The sequence below is a fragment of the Triticum urartu genome, chromosome 5A (genome assembly GCF_056163025.1).
Source record: "Triticum urartu cultivar PI428250 chromosome 5A, HENAU_Tu73, whole genome shotgun sequence".
Taxonomy (NCBI): Eukaryota; Viridiplantae; Streptophyta; class Magnoliopsida; order Poales; family Poaceae; genus Triticum; species Triticum urartu.
The window spans coordinates 329,769,289-329,784,045 of NC_141877.1; the positions used below are offsets into that span (position 1 = coordinate 329,769,289).

At 46.5% G+C, this 14,757-nt stretch overlaps 1 protein-coding gene across 1 annotated transcript; it reads right to left on the reverse strand.

Moving 5' to 3' along the window:
- Positions 1–11,310: 11,310 nt before the first annotated feature.
- LOC125529416 (E3 ubiquitin-protein ligase RSL1) lies at positions 11,311–14,474 on the reverse strand. Its single transcript, XM_048693829.2, has 3 exons — positions 13,651–14,474; positions 11,914–12,695; positions 11,311–11,821 (listed from the first exon to the last, which is right to left on the reverse strand). The coding sequence occupies exons 1-3, from the start codon at positions 14,356–14,358 to the stop codon at positions 11,605–11,607; spliced, it is 1,707 nt and encodes a 568-aa protein (XP_048549786.1). The 5' UTR covers positions 14,359–14,474; the 3' UTR covers positions 11,311–11,604.
- Between the last annotated feature and the right edge of the window lie 283 nt (positions 14,475–14,757).

Here is a 14,757-nt window from a genome sequence, read left to right on the forward strand (position 1 = left end):
GAATTTAAACATTTTAAAAACCCGTGGGGCCGCGACTGGGGGGCATCACGCCCCCAGTGCGCGGTTTAGCGCCGGTGCGCCCCCAGGGGGCGATTTTTTGCCCCTCCTGGGGGGCCAACGGCTGGAGATGCCCTTAGAATCATGTCCAGGCATGTTCTAGGATGCGGTGGCCGTGCGCCCAGTGCGCGGCCGCATCCATTTGCTCTATCATATCCGTGTCTATTTAAAAAAACCAAAAGCAACGTTTCAAATGCCAAGCCCTAGTTCAGGCCAGCGCCCCGGTTCATCACGCGGGCAACAGAGCCAGCGGCCGGCAACACAACCAGCCTCCAAAATAAATAGTTGTCCTCGCCACAACACAGCCGGCCATCAAATGAATGTTTTCTCGCCGGCACACAGCCAGCGGCCCAGCGGGCGGGCGGCACCCATGCCAGCCTAAAAAAAACGGCCACGGCCAATCGGACGGCCTAGTTCAGGCCTTCAACGTCGAGCATCTCCTTTTGCTTGGCCTCGAATCATGGACGGGGGAGAGAGGGGGTGGGCGGGAGGGACGTGGGAGGGTTTGTGGAAAATGGCGCCAAATGGGGCGTGAGGGGGTTTTGGTTTCTCCCACCGACAGGCGGGCCAGGGGAGAACAAGCGCGCGCGTCCCGCCCGTCCGTGCGCTGCCCGTTTCACCCCAAAACCGACGCAAACTTAGGCCGCGGATGGGTCAAAAGCGGACACAAAGCAGACAAATGTCCGTTTGCGGTCGCGCTCTGAGCCGTCTGGTTTGTCCGTTTTACCCCAAACGGACGAGGGCGGACAGGATAGGGTCTCACGTGGAGTTGGCCTCAGTGCTCGACTTTCAATTCACTCAGCTATTCACGCATGCCCCTTGTAACATTTGCATCTTGCCCCTCAAAAGAAGCATGTTCTCTCCATTTCTTACACCAGCATGTACTTTGTAAATATAAAAGTTCCCATCTGCAGAAACATCATGCCACCATACAACTTATCAAACCGCAAGCCACTTGTTTTTGCTTTTAATTCATTTACAAAGTACTACTCTCAAGCTAGTTGTTGTCATTCTTAAAACTGAACAAGCCACCTACATATCAAGTCCTCGTATTTTTTTTCACTCTTAATTACATCACTGCTAATTGGTGTCATTTGTTTACCATACTAGTATAATTTATTTTTCTTGCGGGGATTCTAAAACTAGAGAGTGGCACCGGTATGTACCGTTGTACACTTGGGAAAGTCCTATCCTTCCTCCAGTAGCAGCTCGAGTTGTGCCAAGGGGATGTGTGCGCCGCAGGCTCTACAAACGACGGTACGGTGAGGACCAGATGAACACGGGCGTGCGCATGGGGTGCTCGTCTAACTAATTGTTCTAAACTAAATTACCCTTACAAAAAATTTAAATACTACTCCTTCCGTTCCTAAATATAAGTCTTTTTAGAGATTTTAAATAAAGTACTACAAACGGATGTATATAGACATATTTTAAAGTGTAGATTCGCTCATTTTGCTTCGTATATAGTCATTTGTTGAAATCTTTAGAAAGACCTATATTTAGGAACGGAGGGTGTACTACGCACTCACCCATGCAACTAGTAAACTACTCCCTCTGTCTAGGTGTGTAAGTCATTTTAGGTTGCGCACCGCAACCAAGGTGAAGAGAAAAACAAGAAAACTTAATGTTTATTTGCTAATTAATACCATTGCATGCAACTAACTGACCACTGCATATCATGTTTGATAGTCTCAAGTCATTAAAAGCATACACACCCCACACCTTTTATTGGTTGATTCCTTTATTTATGTCAAAAAACAAGAAACAACGTGACAGTTAATGCAACACGTCTATGTGTTTTGAGACTATTTGATTTTTGTAAGGTGACTTATTCTCATGATCATCCTCTTGGTGAGGCTTTACACAATATGTGCTCCCTCCGTCTCATGATCATCCTTTTGGTGTTTTAACTGTGACATTAGGGGAATCGTTTGTGTTAGCAGTTGGCATGAGTAATGTAGTATTACAGGCAATATGTGCCTTAGATTTAGGAGTAACACCCTGTTGAGTTTAGCACATCAGAACTATAATTTTTGTTACATAAATGTGCAATTTCCTGGCCAGCGTTGCATTGTGTTTTGTCAATCTAAAAGATTGTACAGTTGTGGTTTGCTTTACTAGACAACAATATGCTTTCTAAAGGCGTTACTATTGTTGTGAATCTCCTTTGTTTTGCCAAGTTTTAGTCCTTATATTTGAGTTGAATAAAACCATCACGATCTATCTTTTATAAAAATATGATACACCTAGGTGTACTCTTAAAAAAATATTACGATTAGTTTTACTTGTACGATTTACTTAGCTTCACTTAATATCTATTGTTGCATCTTGATGTGCAGGGATGTATGTGGCAAAATAATCAAGGATGTCTGTTCCATTGTATAGCGAGTATTTGATGCATTTTGAGACTTCAATATTTAGTTGTAAGCACCTAGTCAGTCAACATGTAGGTGACTAGACTACTGTAGTCCATGCGGGTGTTTAGCAAGATCCATCATGCATGCTGGTGTGAGAAACCGATAACACATGCTTCTTCTGAGAGGCAAGATGCAAATGTTACAAGGGGCATGCGTGAATAGCTGAGTGAATTGATCAAGTCCATTCCCTATAGATCCAACGCACCATGCAGTCCAGTAGCACCGTATCACCCAATAGATGAGAGCATCGGATATTTTCTCATGTGTGAGCATTCAATTTTGAATGAGACCAAGACGAGCCTACTATATTTGCAGGTTCACACTTCATTCCAAGATATATACAAATGATTTTCTGTCAACAAAAAGAAACCAGTTCAATACCAATTCAGTATCATTAAATATATCATCTCCGTAAAAAACAAAATCTATCATAAAAGATATTTTTTATTCTCTCTAATTCGTATTAATTGTCGTTGCTTTAGTACATCGCCATCGGAGAAGTATTGTTTTTATTTCATATTGTGGTCAAACAACAACAAAATTTTACTTCTAAATACACCTTATATTTTTTAGCGGAGGAGCATGATAACCTTCTAGCCTCACGTGTTTTTTAAATCTCGTATTCACATGCTAAAATGACGAAGGTCAGAGATAGATCCATACATTATATTGGTGTATGTCCCTCTCTTCTATAATATATGATACTCACGTCTTATGTGTATTCTAGAAAAACTAATGTGTATGTAACTATGTATAAATATGAGTATCTCAATCTTCCTCAACTCCGCCGTCCCACCAAAAGATGGTTCTTGACTCTTATCTTGTTTATAATAAATATTCGTAAAAACAAAAGAAAGAAGTATTTGCCTATAGAATCGGGTTTGAAATTTGTAGAAACCACACGACTATATGGCAGGCAGGCAAGATTTTGTGCGTTGTATTGAATTAAACATTCTTAGCCGCTTGTGCATGCCATGTTATTTCTTTTGAGTTTAGGTCTTGCGACCTTACCCTCGGCGGAGTGTTTCACGCGTTAGCTGGGCCACTGATCCACGTAGACCCCCAACTCTTATGTCACCTTAGACGATTTTGTCGGGTAAACTGATTGGAGTGATGATTGAGAAGGAACTACACATTTGAAAACACTGTGTCTTTGCTGAAATAAATGTTCCATTTTGTTTGCTACATCAGTTCCATACGACAAGCTTAGGTTCAGTCGAGTTAGTGGTTAAATAGAGGAAGAAATATGGCAGCGAATGAAATAACGTTCATGGAAGGAGTTGAGGCAAAACCTTCAGGTCTTTTTCAGATCTTTATTGCCTACACTCATACCAGACAAACAATGGATTTAGACGCCTCCTCATTCAAGTGATACTCAACAAAAGTAAGAAATGTTTGACCATGATCCTCATCTCAATATAGAAAGAAAATCAGTCTTCCTCATACCCCCCCCCCCCTTCATTCACAAAGTTGTGTTAGGCATATAGCTAGTGCTTGTGGTGAACTTCACTTCAACCTAGTAAAACTCTGACTGAAAAGAGAAAAACTTGACACGCCATAGTGACAAGCGGGATGAGCGTCGAAAAAGTGTTGCTTAGCTCAGTGAAACGAAACAAGAAAAGAGACCAGACCTTCAAAGTGCCCCACCACCAGGTTTGGTGTTGTGTCGATGCCCCCGACACCTTCCTCCAGCTCGGGGCTAGAGGTAATTTGGTTGATCCATGCAATGTTTGTTGAATCTGTTAAAATTGCACTTCCACTGATGCAGTGGTTAAATGGAGTTAGCAAAAAGATGAGACAAAGCCACACAAGTTTTTGTTGGAAATATGCCCTAGAGGCAATAATAAAATGGTTATTATTATATTTCCTTGTTCATGATAATTGTCTATTGTTCATGCTATAATTGTATTATCCAGAAATCGTAATACATGTGTGAATACATAGACCACAACATGTCCCTAGTGAGCCTCTAGTTGACTAGCTCGTTGATCAATAGATGGTTACGGTTTCCTGACCATGGACATTGGATGTCATTGATAACGAGATCACATCATTAGGAGAATGATGTGATGGACAAGACCCAATCCTAAGCATAGCGCAAGATCGTGTAGTTCGTCTGCTAAAGCTTTTCTAATGTCAAGTATCTTTTCCTTAGACCATGAGATTGTGCAACTCCCGGATACTGTAGGAATACTTTGGGTGTGCCAAACGTCACAACGTAACTGGGTGACTATAAAGGTGCACTACGGGTATCTCTGAAAGTGTCTGTTGGGTTGGCACGAATCGAGACTGGGATTTGTCACTCCATATGACGGAGAGGTATCTCGGGGCCCACTCGGTAAGACATCATCGTAATGAGCTCAATGTGACTAAGGGTTGGTCACGGGATGATGTGTTACGCAACGAGTAAAGTGACTTGCCGGTAACGAGATTGAATGAGGTATTGGGATACTGACGATCGAATTTCGGACAAGTAACGTACCGATTGACAAAGGGAATTGTATACGGGATTGCTTGAATCCTGACATCGTGGTTCATCCGATGAGATCATCGTGGAACATGTGGGAGCCAACATGGGTATCCAGATCCCGTTGTTGGTTATTGGCCGGAGAGTTGTCTCGATCATGTCTGCATGGTTCCCGATCCCGTAGGGTCTACACACTTAAGGTTCGATGACGCTAGGGTTATTAGGAAGATTTGTATGTGATTACCGAATGTTGTTCAGAGTCCCGGATGAGATCCTGGACGTCACGAGGAGTTCCGGAATAGTCCGGAGGTGAAGATTTATATATGGGAAGTCATCATACGGTCACCGGAAATATTCAGGGGTATACCGGTATTGTACCGGGACCACCGGAGGGGTTCCGGGGGTCCACCTGCCCCGGAGGGCCTTATGGGCTATAGGTGGAAGGGAACCAACCCCTAGTGGGCTGGGCGCCATTCCCCCGTAGGGCCCATGCGCCTAGGGTTTGGGGGGAACCCTAAAGGGGGGCGCCCCCCTTGCTTGGGGGGCAAGCCCCCTCCGCCTTGGCCGCCGCCCCCCTCTAGATCTCATCTAGAGGGGCCGACCCCTTCCCCCTTCTCCCTATAAATAGAGGGGCGAGGGGAGGGCTGCAACACCACATCCAAGGCGCAACCCCTCCCCTCCCCAACACCTCTCCTCCTTCGCGTGAGCTTGGCGAAGCCCTGCCGGAGAACTGCCACTCCATCACCACCACGCTGTCGTGCTGCTGTTGGATCCTTCTTCCTCAACCTCTCCCTCCTCCTTGCTGGTTCAAGGCGCGGGAGACGTCACCGGGCTGCACGTGTGTTGAACGCGGAGGCACCGTTGTTCGGTGCTTAGATCGGATTCGGCCGCGATCTGAACCGCTACGTGTATGACTCCTCCAACCGTGTTCTTGCAATGCTTCCGACTCGCGATTTTCAAGGGTATGAAGATGCACTCCCCTCTCGTTGCTAGTTACTCCATAGATTGATCTTGGTGATGCGTAGAAATTTTTTAATTTCTGCAACGATCCCCAACAGTTTTCTTTTCCATGTATACAACAACAAAGCATTTAGTCTCAAACAAGCTGAGGTAGGCTAGAGCTGAAACCCATCAGATCTTGCAACCAACTCATGGTTCAGGCACATGAATAGCTAGCTTCCACGCATCATTGTCCATGGCTAGTTCTTTGGTGATATTCCAGCCCTTCAGATCTCTCGTTATAGACTCTTCCCATGTCAAGTTTGATCTACCCCAACTTCTCTTGACATTATCAGAATGCTTTAGCTGTCCACTATGCACTGGAGCTTCTGGAGGCTTGCATTGAATATGTGTAACGCCCTCGATGCGGCTATAGCTCCCACGTGTTGAGGCACGACTTAGAGACATAACCGCATTGAAAGCAATGTCGCAAGTCAGGCAATCATTACAACATCCCATGTAATATATAATAAAAGGGGGAGATACATAGTTGGCTTACACTCGCCACGTCACATCAAAGTACATAAATAACATACATCATCCAAACACTCATGGCCCGACTACGGCGCCAAAATAGAAAAGAACCCAACATGCGACAAGGCCCTGAATCGAACCCCAACTAGGCACCACTACTGATCATCGGGAAAGGAAACATAATAACGCTGAGAGTCCTCGTCGAACTCCCACTTGAGCTCGTACTCGTCGCCTGGAGTGGAATCACCTGGACCTGCATCTGGAGTTATAGTATCTGTGAGCCACAGGGACTCAGCAATCTCGCACCCTCGCGATCAAGATTATTTAAGCTTATAGGAAGGGGTGAGGCAAAAATATGTGGAGCTGCAGCAAGCGACTAGCATATATGGTGGCTAACTTATACGCAAAAGAGAGCGAGAAGAGGAGGCAAAGCACGAGCGAGAATCTAGAGGAACAACCTGCGCAAGCATAACTCCAACACCGTGTCCACTTCCCGGACTCCGCCGAGAAGAGGCCATCTCGGTAACACACTCAGTTGATTCATTTTAATTAATTAAGGTTCAAGTTATCTACAACCGGACATTAACAAATTCCCATCTGCCCATAACCGCGGGCACGGCTTTCGAAAGTTCAATCCCTGCAGGGGAGTCCCAACTTAGCCCATGACAAGCTCTCACGGTCAACGAAGGAATAGACCTCCTCCCAAGACGTTTCGATCAGACTCGGTATCTCGGTAACTCAAGACACTTCGACAGGTTAAAACAAGACCAGCAACACTGCCCGAATGTGCCGACAAATCCCGATAGGAGCTGCACATATCTCTTTCTCAGGGCACACTCAGATGAGCAAGACGACGGGTAGGCCAGCCCAGAGTTGCCCCTGGTAGCCCCGGACATCGCTCGGTTGGACCAACACTCAGAGGAGCACTGGCCCGGGGGGGGGGGGGGTAAAATAAGATGACCCTTGAGTCTGCAGAACCCAAGGGAAAGAAAAGGCTAGGTGGCAAATGGTAAAACCAAGGTTGGGCATTGCTGGACAAGCTTTAATCAAGGCGAAATATCAAGGGGTTCCCATTATAACCCAACCGCGTAAGGAACGCAACAATCCGGGAACATAACACCGATATGACGGAAACTATGACGGCAAGAGTGGAACAAAACACTAGGCGAGAGGCCGAGCCTTCCACCCTTTACCAAGTATATAGTTGCATTAAGATAACATAGCAATATAGTGATATCCCAACAAGTAAATAAATGTCCCAACAAGGAACGACTCCAATCTTCACCTGCAACTAGCAACGCTATAAGAGGGGCTGAGCAAAGCGGTAGCATAGCCAAACAATGGTTTGCTAGGACAAGGTGGGTTAGAGGTTTGACATGGCAATTGGGAGGCTGACAAGCAAAAGGTATACATCATAGCATTGGCATAGCAAGAGCGAGCAAACTAGCATAGCAAAGATAGTAGTGATTTCGAGGGTATGATCATCTTGCCTGCACAGTTGTCAGAGTTGACTGGATCCTCACAAGCGAACTCAACGGGCTCCTCGGTAGCGAACTCGTCTCCCGGCTCTACCCAAACAAGACAAACAAACAACAAGGATACAATCAACCACATGCAAGACTAAGCAATATGATGAAATGAAGATATGCTATGCGGGATGCGATGCGGGATGCAAAATGCAAGATATGACAGGAAATGCATGAACCTGGCCTCAAATTGGAATTCCAAGGGTGCCACTGGAAATATGAGATGAAATCGCTTGAAAACGATATAAAGAACGCCGGAATCGGAGTTACGGTTTGGAAATGGCAAGTGTTTTAAGATATGACACCGGTCTGCAATTTACAGCAAGTAGGCATCTAAATGCAATGAGATGAATATGCTACAGCCACCAAACATGAAAACAAAATACATGGCAGGGATGCACACAAGATGCTTAACAAAAGACTAGCACTGAGCTACGGCCAATTCATCCATTATGAGGTTCAAACAAGCATGGCAAAAACGCAAATGCAAAACAGATTCCAGACTTAGTGAAATTAACACTTGTCTGAAATTTCAGATCACGAAGCCCTCTTCGGAGCAGCAAAACAACATGATACATGACCTGATTAGGGTAATTAAGAACATGGAATGGAGCTACTCAACAAGCTTAACAAAAGTCCCAAAGTGACCTGGGGCCAAAAGGGATCACAAAATATACCAACGGGCACACGAACATGGCTAAAACACAATCAGTTTTCAGACTTGGTGAAAACTGAGACATGCTGAAATATAACTCACGAAGGCATGTAAACGAGCTCGATGCACTCACTACGGTGCAAGTCATGGAAAGACAAGCATACATCCATTAATAAGGCACAAAATGCTAGCTAGACATGGCAAGAACAATGGCATAGCATACACGGATCAACTACAACAACGCCGGCAAAATCGCAAACGAGTTGACGATCTGCCCAGATTCACCACGAAGCAAAAGTAGAGCTCGATTGACTCAAGCTAGGGTGCTTCATAATTGCAAAAAAAGACATGGATGGATAGAGCACAATATGATTAACAAAACTCCTTTACTGATCATTCTCAAAAGAGGCACGGATCACTAGAAAACAAGCTGAACATATGACATCATGAACTAAAATAATCCCAGACTTAGTGAAAACTACTAAGTCCCTGAAAACAGATTTCCCGGGTGCCTCACTTTGCAAGCTTGCACAAGTCACCACACACATCCTAAAAATGCATGGGTTTCACCTCTAGAAAGAAGACAAAATCCTTAACAAAACATATGAAGGACTCACAGGCATAGCATGCACACAATAATCATGGCAAAAATGACAAAAGTCTAAGACGAACTAGCAGATCTGACAATTAACTCACGAAGCCCTCTTCTAACAGCATTTTGGGCATCAAGATGAGCTCAAATGAAAATGGTGCAATGAAATGAAATGATGTACTCGTCGAGACGAACATTTTGATATATTATATGCCCAAATCGGAGCTACGGATGCAGGATACGGACGGTCAAAGTAGGCATAAAAATCAGGGGAGAGGGAGAAAAAGTCAACCGTGCGAGATCTAGGGTTTACTGTAGCAGCCGGGTGCACGCGAACCGAGGCGGCAGATCTCGCCGGAATCGCTGCCGGAGAGGAGGGAGGTGGCCGGATCCGGAGCGGGGCTCGCCGGAGGGGACCTCGGGGCCGCGGGAGGCGCCGGCGACGAGGAGTTGGGGTGGCGCCGTGGTGCGGCGGGGCGGCGGCGATCTTCGAGGTGGCCGGCGTCGGCTCTCCTCTCGCCGGCGACGAGGAACGGGGCGGCCGGCGCCGGACTCGGCTGCGGGCGGCGGCCGGTCGCGGAGGGGGCGAAGGCGGCGCGGGCGGCGGCGATCTTCGGGCCTCAGGGGCCGGGAACGGGCCTTCAGGCCCGGCGGCACCCGGCTGGTGGCGGCGCCACGTGTCGATGCGTGGGAGGCTGGAGGCGGCGGGGCGGACACGTCCGGCCCGAATCGGACGTGCCCGTCGGCGGGAGGAGCGGCGGATCTGGAGATTAGGGTTTCGGAGAGGGAGAGAGATCCGAATTTCGGGGGGGCGGGGGGGTCTATTTATAGACATAGGAGGAGCTAGGAGAGTCCAAATGAGGTGCGGTTTTCGGCCACGCGATCGTGATCGAACGCTTTAGGACATGGAGCAGGGTTTGGTGGGTTTTGGGCCAAATTGGAGGGGTGTTGGGCTGCAACACACACGAGGCCTTTTCGGTCCCTCGGTTAACCGTTGGAGTATCAAACGAAGTCCAAATGATACGAAACTTGACAGGCGGTCTACCGGTAGTAAACTAAGGCCGCTTGGCAAGTCTCGGTCCAATCCGGAAATGTTTAATCCCCAAACACGAAAGAAAGCTAGAAATGACCACCGGAGGAGAATGAAGCGCCGGAATGCAAAACGGACAACGGGGAAAATGCTCGAATGCATGAGACGAACAAGTATGCAAATGTAATGCACATGATGACATGATATGAGATGCATGAAAAACGAAAACAACACACGGAGACAAAACCCGAACCCAAGGAAATAAATATAACTTAACGCCGGAAACGGCAAGAGTTGGAGTACAAATTGGGAAAGTTACATCCGGGGTGTTACAATATGCCAAAATCATCTCAGGCGATGTTGGATAACCTTCTCTTCAATCAATGCTACCCAAACTCTATCCCGTATATCATCATTTCGGACCCTATCCTTACTTGTATGGCCACACATCCATCTCAACATGTGCATCTCTGCTACACCTAACTGTTGAACATGTCGTCTTTTAGTCGGCCAATACTCAGCGCCATACAACATTATGAGTCGAATCGCCGTCCTATAGAAGCTGCCTTTTAGGCTCACATCTTTATCGATATCACCATCAGTCTACAACATTGACCCTAAATATCGAGAGGTGTCCTTCTGAGCTACCACCCGCCCATCAAGGCTTATCTCACCTTAGAGGTCCGCAAAACTGCGTATTAGCAATGGGGCCGCTTTGAGCTCGGGTGAGGAGGTGATCCGTCATTCTTTTTTCCTTTCGTGGCTGTTGTGGTGGTGCCAGAGGCAGGTAACTGGCGTTGGTGTCAAGCTCAGAGGATTCTTCGGTCTTGATTGTAATTTTCTTTCTTGGCTGGTGTTTCTTTGTGCAAAGACTAGTGTTCTCTTGTGTTTTTTAGGTTTGCCAGGTCGGTGTTTACATGGTTTGTACCAAGATCTTTATGATATAAATGAGACACATATTACCATGAAAAAGAATGTCTACAGTACTATTGTTAGCAGTAGGCGGCGATCTGGTGCCATATGGAAAAATATGATCAAACAATGCTATCTGTTGTAGAGGTGACTACTGCCAGGGTCTCTTTTATACAGTTTCTGACAAAGAAATATATTCATCAAGCTTAACTGGGACAATATTCACAGGCTCGGACATAAATTAGGCCTTAAACCGAACATAATATTCATCAAGTTCTGCTAAGTGGATACATTCATACGATAGCAAGCAATATCAGTCGGTTCATACTAACAGCAAAGGAGACCCTGCTCATCTATATAGCTGACAAGGTACTCCAATTATATATGCATAGCTGCAAAATAACTTGATACTGGAATTCTGGACCGTGGACAAGTGATGTTAATGGTAGAACAGGTCATGGTGATGGCCCATCCATCACCGAAACCCCTGGTTATAGTGAGCATCTTCTTGAACATAGTAATCGTCCTCATCATCATCGTATTCATCTTCATCTTCCTGAATGTTTTCACGGACAACATTGCCCCTAATATCATTACGAATTAGATTGTGTTCATCCCACAGCGGGCAGGAACAGGTCGGTTTCTTGTCCCTCCATTCTTTCCCACAGGTGTAGCAGAATTCATAGCCGCACCTGCAAGCAATCAAGAACAAGATGCATGGAAGAACGTACAGATTGACATATTATTAGTAACAAAATAATATGAGAACGGCGTAAATACTTACACACAAGTCATATGGTAGCAACCCTCCGCGAGTTCAATCATGTGCTGGCATTTGACACACTTCTGCCATAGCCGGTGCTCTGCAAGGTTCTCTAACTTCGCATCTTCTGAATTAGCATGGGGGTGCATCATCTTATAGTCATGGCAAGTCATCCTGTCATGCCACGGAACCTTACAGCTGATGCAGAATGAGCCTCTGCATTTGACACACTTTCTCAATGTGGCCGCATCAGCAACAGTGTACTTTGAGCAAGATGCTTGCATCGGGTGTATCACTTCACTCAACGACATTAAGGCTGAGCACTTGGGGTATGGACAGTAAATCTTTTGAGTGGGAGGGATTTGTGCTTCCCTGATACGTTGCACCATGATCCCTAAGAGTCGCGGTGATAGGAATACCTTTGAACCCTCGACAGTCAGCTGTTTAGTGCAACCATCTTGGGGGCAAGCTGGGAGCATTCCATGGAGTAGCTTAACTTTCACATGCTCCTTCATGCAGGAGAAGCAAAAGCGATGTGCACAACCTTCGACTGCATGAATTTTAGAAACATCAGTGTCTTCAAGGCAGATTGCGCAATTCTCTCTCATCTCCATGCCAGCATGCACAGTGATAGCTTTGGCAAGCTGAGACTCTACAGATTCTTTGGCTAGTTTCATCACATATTCAAGTTGCCTTCGTTCGACAAATAATACTTCACATTGCTTAAATTTCTTTCGCACTGACAGGACCTGATCTATCATATCTGCAAGCTTCTTCTGTGTTGGCCGCCAAATTCCAAGCAACTGCAATCCCAATGATAAGAAAATAAACATAGGTCTAGTTCCCAGCCGTGTATAGTATGTACCATCATAAGATAAGACCAATGCTAAAGAATTCAATCACTTACCATCGAATCTACACTCACTGCCATACAACAAGTAACTCGACATGTATGCAAATTGTGAAAATGCACATATGTCTACATTGAACTAGAGAAAAGGCTGACACTGAAGGAGACATACCACTATACTGAAATAAAGTTCCCTTTGCTACAGATGTTCCATTTTAACTTGACTGGACACTATTGGGATACTACACTCTACACCGGAATCTTACTTGGTTAGTAAAATACAATGAGATCAACCAGAAGTCTAAACTTTGCTCGAAGAGTTAAAATAATACTTCTGCATTGAGCATGAACCCTACAGTAGCCACTATCAAATATTGAATGAGGACAATCGATGCAGAAAATCTCCACTAGCAATCTGAAGCATTACGGAAAAAACTGATGGATTATTTGATCATACTCCTGTTTTTCCTCACAATACAGTAAGCCAGTACAGCACATAGCGAATTAGTACAATAAATAACGAGGAACATTGAAATGGTACATTTAGCTAGAGATGGGATTATGTGGCAATAAAATCATCAGTACATAATACATCTAGCAGTCAAGCGTTTGTTCAACATTGTATCTAAACTCCAAAATCTCACCATCCACAATCATGTATTCTATTCCCCTCCTCTCACATGATAATCCCAATAAAGATACCGCAATTAAACAGAAACTAACGATGTCAAGCATCCTAAGCATGAACAACAACGCCAAATACATATAACCAGATCAATTTAAGAAGATTCTCTATTGACCTGCTCATGCATCTCCCAGCCCTCCAATTCAGCATCTACTAATTTACTAAGCATTTGAAAAATACACGACTAAATACGCAAAGATTTAGAAGTTGTATCATGACATACATGGTTGTACAGCACCCTGTAATCGGTGACAATCTTGATGCTTTGGATCCCCAATCCAAGAGCCGCCTCGAGGCCTTCGGTGAGCGCCATTACCTCGAGCGTCATGTGCCCACCCACAGATGCTTCCACCGGCTTCTGTATCCTGAGCACCACATTTCCCTGGTGGTCGCAGACGGCCACGGCGAGCACCGCGACGCCCGGGTCCCGGTCCCGCGGCCCCACCACCCCCTTGCTCGACAAGCCCTTGAAGAAGACGCGGAAGAGGGGTTTGGTCGGGTCGAGGGGGCGCTCGATGTTGTCGCCATCACGAGCCCATTGGTCCTCTGGGACGGAGGCGAGCTCGCGCGCGAAGAGGGCGTCGTGGGCGGCGATGCGGACGGTGGCGGCCGCTTGGGCGTGGGCCTCGCGGAGGCGCTGGGCGTCGAGGCGGTCCTCCTCGGCGCGAGCGAGGTCAGCGGCGTGGACCTCTAGGGCGTATGCAACGTCCGATGACTCGAGCACAGGGGCGGACTGAAATGGGGAGGATGCGGCGGACGCTGCGGCGGCAGAGCTGGAAGAGGAGGGGTTACTGTTGGCGCGAAGAGATGCTTGGATCGCCTCGGCGACCTGGAGTTGGAAGGCGAAGTCGAGGTCGGAGGCCGAGACGGCGGCGGAGGAGGCCAGGGCTGCCTGCTCGTGGAGGGCCGCCAGGTCATCGTCGCCGGCCATGGTCGGTCGGAACCCTGGACCCTGGTCAGTTGCGGGGGGAGAAAGCGAGGGTTTAGGGGTTTGCCGAGAAGCGTTGAGACGATTTTCTTCTTTGCTAAATTTCAGTCGACTGATTTTCAACCGGCAATCATCTATCTGTATTGAAAAAGGCCAATAATAGACGCTGGCATGCCAGTTGAAATTTTGGCCGGTCATACTGTAGCCACTCGATTAACAATGTAAGATGATAGCCATTGGATAGGTGGTCCACCTGAAAAAAAAGTCAAACACGCATTCCCAACATTTCCTTTCCGCTTGCAAATAAATCATTGCCCAGCGCGCTCATGGCCGGCGACACCCTTCCTCGCTGAAAACTGCCACCGCTCGTCACTCGCTGAGCCGCCGCATCAGTAGCTTGCC

Coding starts and splice junctions, on each gene's coding strand:
- LOC125529416 (XM_048693829.2), bottom strand. CDS start 14,358: ATGGCCGGCGACGATGACCTGGCGGCCCTCCACGAGCAGGCAGCCCTG. Junction 12,696..13,650: donor ACAGGGTGCTGTACAACCAT/GTATGTCATGAT, acceptor TTGGGATTGCAG/TTGCTTGGAATTTGGCGGCC. Junction 11,822..11,913: donor TGCTACCATATGACTTGTGT/GTAAGTATTTAC, acceptor GATTGCTTGCAG/GTGCGGCTATGAATTCTGCT.